The following is a 7,276-nucleotide window of genomic DNA, read 5'->3' as shown; positions in this document are numbered from 1 at the left end:
ATTTTCCCCCAAAATTAAAAGTTTAATTTCGAAAAGAACTTTTAATGGTCATTTTTAAATATCATAATTAAAAATATGGAAAATAGCCTGCAAAATGGCTGTCAAGTTTCTTTCAAAAAAAGTCTCCAGATACTGAACGTTTAAAACTTTACAAAGTCATCTCTTGAATTGGTTACTATAGTGACTGTAATCAATATTGTAATTGGTGGATTTAGTGGATAGGACTTAAAATGATTGGCTCATGTAACTGTCCGATTACAGGTGTCCGACTACAGCCAACTGTCCGATTACACTATCCGATTACCACTTTGCTGATTACTTAGAGCAAAATACAGCAGTTTATGCACCAATCACATGTGAGGAAATTGTAATTGTTATGATTAGTCCGGTAAAAATAGTGATGTACTGTCAAAACCTTGCGAAAATAACTTTGAATAGTATATCTACGAAAAAGCCCATATTCTAATAAGCGATCCCATAAATGGCTCAAAACAGGGCTAAATAAAAATTAGTTAGCACCAGTTAGTGGTACCAGCAAATGTATCATTCGGGTTAATTGTTCGAAGGTGCAGTCTCTTCAGCCGTTAAGTCAGGCGTTAAGTTAAGGTCCAGTGAGTTAAAAAATCACATTTGGTTGAATTAACATTCCGCTCTTGCGTTTTTGATGTTGCATTATTGGGCTACACGCACAATCATCAGCACCTTGTTTAATTAAAACAAAAGGAAAAGTTTTACTCTTAACCCATTCCTTGTTAATAATACATAACTTAATGGTCCGGAGAAAACGTACATTGTCATTGTAGTTTTTCAATTTAGTCGTTCAACGCGTCTGAGTCGGGTAAGTCACAAATGTTTTAACTCTATTTGCTACCAAGATAGGCTTACCCAGAACTTAACATAATCCTTTTGTTTTTGGATGGTATTGTTGTCATCATCACAATAACTCGCCCATAAACATGGTTACTTCCAACGTGCTTCTCACCATTTTCCGCTCAAAGCAATGGGGACGAAATCGAACTTTTATGAGACTCCTTTAAACGAATACTCCCTAAACACGTTTTACTGTCTTTTGTTTTTCTTTGCTGTCTGGACTAACTGGAGAGATAAATTCAACTATAATCCGTGCGCAAGGATTATCCAAAGACTTTGGTTACGTGTTTAATAGAATTATCTGTGGTTAACTAACCTTCTTCGCGCCCATTTCGCCCTATACGGGACAAGACTTAAGAACAAAGTAACATAATTAAGTAAAAGGTCCTTTCCAAATCTAATTATTCGACCAGAGTGGAAACATGCTCTGTTACAGCATTAGATTTACCACGCAGAGGAAGTATTAATTCGCAAACGTTTCCTTATACGCTTTTTTTTTTTTTGCTATAACCAGTCAATTGAAAAGGCATTACAAGAAGTAAACGGACATATTATTTCGTACGCTTAGTAAAATCGGGCAAGCTTTGTAAAGTGAGTTCTCTTTAATTGATTGTGATTTAGACTGTTACAATGGCATCGCCTGAAAAAGGTAACAAAAGCAATAAAAGGTCATTTTAATTTTTATGCTGACTCAAATCGGGCAAGTTTTATAAGGCAATGATTTCTCTTTTATTGACTATGCTTTAGATTACTACAATGGCATCACCTCACCTTAGAATCGCGATCTTGGTGACACTCTTTACCTTTTCAACCGCAACATTTCAGCAGTGTTACGACAACAAGGAATTTCAAAGGGAAATGTCAAAAGAGGGATACTCGTGGTGTACACCTCAGTATGACCGTCTTTACGTCAAAGGATTTCAACGGACTCTAGGAACTGATGACTTGAGGGACTTCAGGAAAGTGAAATGCTGCCAGCCACCTGAATTACATTTAGAAAAACCTTACACTTGTACGTCGGCTGACTGGGATATGAGTTTTTCAAGGTGAGTCTTTCGAGTCACGTCGGGGTGATTATTTTTAATTCGTTTGGTGCGAGTGTACAGGCTGCTTTTTTCTCTTCAGAACACACTTCTAAATTTGCAGCTTTACCCTAAAAAGAAACGATCTGCAGGTAAAGTACTTAGGAAGCTTAGTTATAACGCATAGCGATTCAGAAAAGTTATTTGGGTTAGTCAATTCACTTTAGCTTACCGAGGGAGGACGACTAGAAACTACCATACATGTTTCGAAGTTATCATAAGCTGGTATGCTACTCGTATACCATTAATTTTAAACTAGAAAATTAGTCGTTACTTAATGCAGTCCGACTTGAAACAAAAAGCGAACATTCAAGGTGAAAACACAAGAAACAAACATAAACAAAAGCAAACAAACAAACGAGATGTTATCGATGTTTTGCGTTTTAGGGAAGGCTGGGCCACTTGTCCATCAGGCCATTTTATTCGAGGACTCCACCGTGGAGCGGGACATCAGCTGAACAGCATTCAGTGGGCCACCTGTTGTAAACCTGCTTTTCACCCACACTGGTATAAAGAGTGTTATGATCAAAACGTTGAAGGTGACACCATGGAATGCAGCAGAAATAACTTCTACGTGGTTGGTATCCATCGGGGTTCTTCTCATGCACTCTCGAGCATCAACCAGCTCAGATGTTGCAACATGTACGATGGTATGTAGTTAATACATTTTTCTGAGTGAGCCTTTATGATTTGATGATGGTTAGTGTCCTGGAATCCGGTCGCTGGCGGGGTTTTTCGTGTTCATCGGTTGTAGCCTCTAAATGCCACAATGTGTTAAACTTCTCCAGTCTGAAGCATGAATTATGAATGGGCTGGTCATACGGGTACACATTTTTGGCATGTTCGAAATATTACAATTTTCAGGAACTTTCCCGATTATACAGAAACGGTCGCAATTGACGAGTTCATAATTAAGTCTCCCAGTATGTTAGTCATTAAGTCAATTTCAAGATGGCCATTATTTGATAATGCTAGAATCTTTACTTTACTTCTCTTTTACAGAGAAGCTCCCTCTCACATCAGTGCTAGAAGTCAAGACGCGAGTCATGGATTTGACACTTGATAACCTAGCTCTTCTGGCTAATTATCTTGGTTACGGTTGGGCTGCTGGTTGCAGAGGCAGACGCGCGGGGCAGGATTTCCTACGAGAAGGTGACAGCTGGAAAGCCCACTATCAGAATGGATGCGAGGGTTACATGTCAACAAATCGTCTGAAGATCGTTTACGAGAACTTTTCACTCAAGGTAAAGAACATTGATTACCTGGAGCCAGAAATTCAATCAATGACACCCATTATACAAGATGTTGGAGAGATAAATAATCAAGATTCCTCAGGAGTAGACACGACCATAGCTCGAGAAATCAAATCTGTTCGCACCGTGACACACTCGTCTTCCACAAGGTTCAAGTCTGGATACGGAGTTTCAGTAACGCTCAGTTACCAGTCTCCTGGATTAATAGCTGGGGCTGCCGCGGGAACCTTGAAAGGGTCAATCACCCTGTCAGGCGGAAGTGAAGGTGCTGTACTGAACACAGATGAGAATGGCAAGATAAAATGGGACATTGTGCGAGTTAAGGAGAGGCAAACAACAGAAGGCAACGCGGGATCATCCTACCGGATTACAACTTCTCAGAAGAAAGTCAATGTACCTTACAAAGCCACCATACAAGTCCAATTTACTGCCAGGCTGGAAGGCTTTCTCATTTGGGGTGGTGGAGTCAACGGAGACAATCCCAACTACCATGAGACGTACCGAGGCTCAGAAGATCGACCTTCCTTTCCGTACACTATCGGCACGGCCACCAATCCATTTTACAAGTTCTTGAAGGAGAAGAGTCAACGAAATGACAGCCCTTGGCTTTGGCATCTGTTAAAACAGAACAGACGCAACGCACAGAACGTTATCGACAAGCTGACTGATGAAAGTCTGTATGAGTTCGAGCTCCATGGCACGTTTCATGACGTGGGAGGCTTGGATTTCAATGTGAAGTGGGATGATAAACCAGTTGCAAATGTTGGAAGTGCTAATGCAACACTCACTACTAACAAGGAATTGTTGTGAGATAGCCGTGACTATTTTCTGTATGATGTTTCATCTGATCAGTCAAATTAAAACAGCGAATCGAAACTTGATGTGTTAAGATTTGATTTACAATGTCGATAGTCTGTATGGCTGGTTTGCAGTGTTACGCCATCAAAAAATAAAAATCGTAACCATTCAAAAAATTAAGTCAAGAAGCTGAGATATGAAAGATGATTGATATATAAATTACCTCGCCAAGTTTTAAGTCTGTACGGTTTTCCATCCGCGCGTTATTCGGAAAAGTGTTTCACTCAAATTTATAGAGCTTTCTATGGTGTCACCATGTTTGTGCCCCTCGGAGGGACACAAACATGGCGGCCGTAAAGTAACAGAAACATCTGTCATTGAGTTTTGCCATTTAAACGAAACGTTATTACTCTAGAGCTCCGATACATTGAAATTAATACTTTGTCTAGAGCAAGAACTGTTTAGTTAGTAAAAACTTGAGGAATAACTCATCTTTTGACTTACTCGACAGCCTTATCTAGCCGTCATTTTAATGTCACGCAACGCATAAGCTTGGAACTTCCGACGTGCTCTATTACATAATGAGGAACCCTGTCGGGCTTAAACGTTGCAAAACGTTGAGATATTAGAGGGTTTTACATCTGATGAAACTAAAACTTCACAAGGATTGGTAATTTCTTATTTTGGAAATTGATGACGTCACATGAAAACCGGCAATTCTTATATAACTGCTTGTTGGAATTCAAGCCAAAGTTATGGTAACAACTTGACTTCGAACAGTCACTGCCCGGCTTTGAGAACTCTTATGTTTTATAGGTCACATCACGTTATTTCGCCACAAGTCTCATTTTAGAAACACAAACTTGTGCAGTTTTGAATAAACGAATTGCAAAAGCAAAAAGAATAGATCGCGAGGCCGTTTTTCCTGTGCGAGTTTGCAGCTATACGTATAATTAATGTCCTATAAATAAAGAGACTGTCCTAGTATTAATTAAGTTCCCGTCTACAATACACCGGAGAAATTTGAAAACTCAGTTTTATTACTGCGGTTACTGAACACCTTCCATAAGAATTGGTCACGAAACGGAACTTTTCGAAAACGTTCTTCAACCCGGAGGAATTCGAAAACGCCGGTAATGCGTTTTAGTGTGGACGGAAAACACTTTGAAAACAGATCTTTTCGATAACGGTGAACCCCCCATAATCATGTGACTTTCCTGTACGAGTTTTCGTCAAACACATATCCAAATCCAAAAGGACTGGTGATTGATGCGTTTTCAAATCTCTGCGTAGTAGTGAGGATGGAAAACATTTGATGCATTTTCAGAGCGAAAACCCCGTTTTAAAATGTCTTCGGCTTTGTGTGAAATAAGCTTAAGTAGAGCCTAAGTAGCGAGAAAGAGCACCTTCTCGTGCATCCATCTTTTATGGCAAAGGGCTTTGACAAGATCTAGACCGTAATCTAACGATTTAATTAGAGGGGCCTTTAAAGTTTTGTTAACAGCAGCTAATATGCCTGCGTTATTTTATGGAATTAAACGATGCAGTGCTATCACAAGAACTAAGTGGCTGTTTAGAGGTAGCGATTGAAATGCGTAATTCCTTGTTTTCAAACGTAATTTATTTCTCATAGTTCTTCAAGGGCCCCTATTCAGCGTACAAGAATCACTGGGTACAAAGTGATTCTTATGAAGTTGTATTGGGGAATATTTCAAGACAAATGGCTCTTATTCTTGATTGACGTCACTTAGGAAAACAAAACAAAAAAAAAATAGAAAGGAGAAAAGGAAAAAAAAACTTTGAAATTAAAGAATGATTTGACGCTCTGTAAAAATATTAAGGATTTTGATTTTTCTCTTCGATGTGTGAATAAAAAGATCAAAGTGTACACGAGAAGCCAATAATGGGAAATAATGGAAAGCAGGAAGAGCTTGAAGACACCTGTCTCAGTCTGATGCTCAGTTTCGAGAGGAGGCAATATAACATTACAGAACGATATTGACATATAGGTGCTGCTGTGACGACCTTATTCAACTCTGAAAACCAATATGAATGACAAATCAATCGTGTAAATCATTATTAAAAACGGACAGCACTAAAACTATTTCAAGGAAATCACAGGTTGAATATGTTCGTATTTTAAAATAACTATTTCATGACATACCTATAACTATTGTGATGGTAGGAACTGCTACTACCTAATCAATTAGACATTCTTGTTCATGCACAATGAGTGCTGAAAGAAAAAGTTGCTTACTGTTAACATGAAACCCATGACAAAAATACGCCAGAGATTACGTTATTGAAAGCCATTTTGACGACATTATTTACGTCAAAAAATACTAAGTTTTTGCGAAATATTACTGTGCTATTTTCATAAGCAAGGTTATATTTTAAAGACTGATAGACCTCGATGTGTACCGTCACTTAATATTTAGCGGTTTTTTTTGTTTTTTGTTTTGGTAATTGGACTAAATTGCATAACACATTTTTGTCATTTTATTGTATTGTCATTGGCTGGCTTATAATATCATCGAATAAAAGATATTTAAAATAACAAGAAGATAAATTGGAAAAAGAAAAGAAAAGTTTTCTAGAAGGTTTCTAGAAGGTTCTATATTGATCTATTTTCTTTATGAAGCCAAGAGGGCTATTTTGGAACAAAAGCGCACGTCAATACTTGGCTAACATTTAACTTCTTTTATTTCTAAAGCTTGCCAACATTTACTTTCTTTTTACAATATTACTCCACTGTAGACAAAAATTATTGACTACGGGATATTGGGTTAGTGCAAAAGCAACGTTTTAGAGTTGACATTAACGAAATTATGTGATCATCGCAATTTATGAGTTGATACTTGGAACCTAGCACGTAATAGGTTAGTTCATTCGATAATCCAGGAAAATTTGCTTTTAAATGAAAATGTAGATTCTTTCAATACTTAGTTGTTCCACGTCGGCGATTAAGACACGAACTCAGGTAAGATCACTAATTCACTAGTTTATTATAAATTTTTTAAACGTTTATAGCTTATAGTTAAAAATGTAACGAACGAACGAACGAACGTAAGCTTAATTATCGCATTTTAGAGTACGAAAAATCGTATATTAATCGACTCCAAGTAACATTTTTCCAATTGTGAGCACAGTCCGTACTGAATTAAAAAAAAAAAAGAAAAAAAAGAAAAGAAAAGAAAAAAAAAAAAATGCTTCCGAAGTCAACCAGGGCGAAAAAATGAATGATCGAATTATCCATTTTATTTGGATAGTGAA

General features: G+C 37.7%; 1 protein-coding gene across 1 annotated transcript; it reads left to right on the top strand.

Moving 5' to 3' along the window:
* Positions 1–784: 784 nt before the first annotated feature.
* LOC110051500 (uncharacterized) lies at positions 785–5,781 on the top strand. Its single transcript, XM_089281343.1, has 4 exons — positions 785–838; positions 1,618–1,916; positions 2,340–2,602; positions 2,955–5,781. Exons 2-4 carry the CDS (start codon positions 1,627–1,629, stop codon positions 4,013–4,015), a joined length of 1,614 nt encoding a protein of 537 aa, XP_089137469.1. The 5' UTR covers positions 785–838; positions 1,618–1,626; the 3' UTR covers positions 4,016–5,781.
* The last annotated feature ends 1,495 nt before the right edge of the window (positions 5,782–7,276 follow it).

Source organism: Orbicella faveolata, unplaced genomic scaffold, assembly GCF_042242905.1.
Source record: "Orbicella faveolata isolate gen_17 unplaced genomic scaffold, um_ofav_v1 contig_48, whole genome shotgun sequence".
NCBI lineage: Eukaryota > Metazoa > Cnidaria > Anthozoa > Scleractinia > Merulinidae > Orbicella > Orbicella faveolata.
The sequence above is the reverse complement of the archived record's forward strand: the minus strand, read 5'-3'. Positions and strand labels throughout refer to the sequence as shown.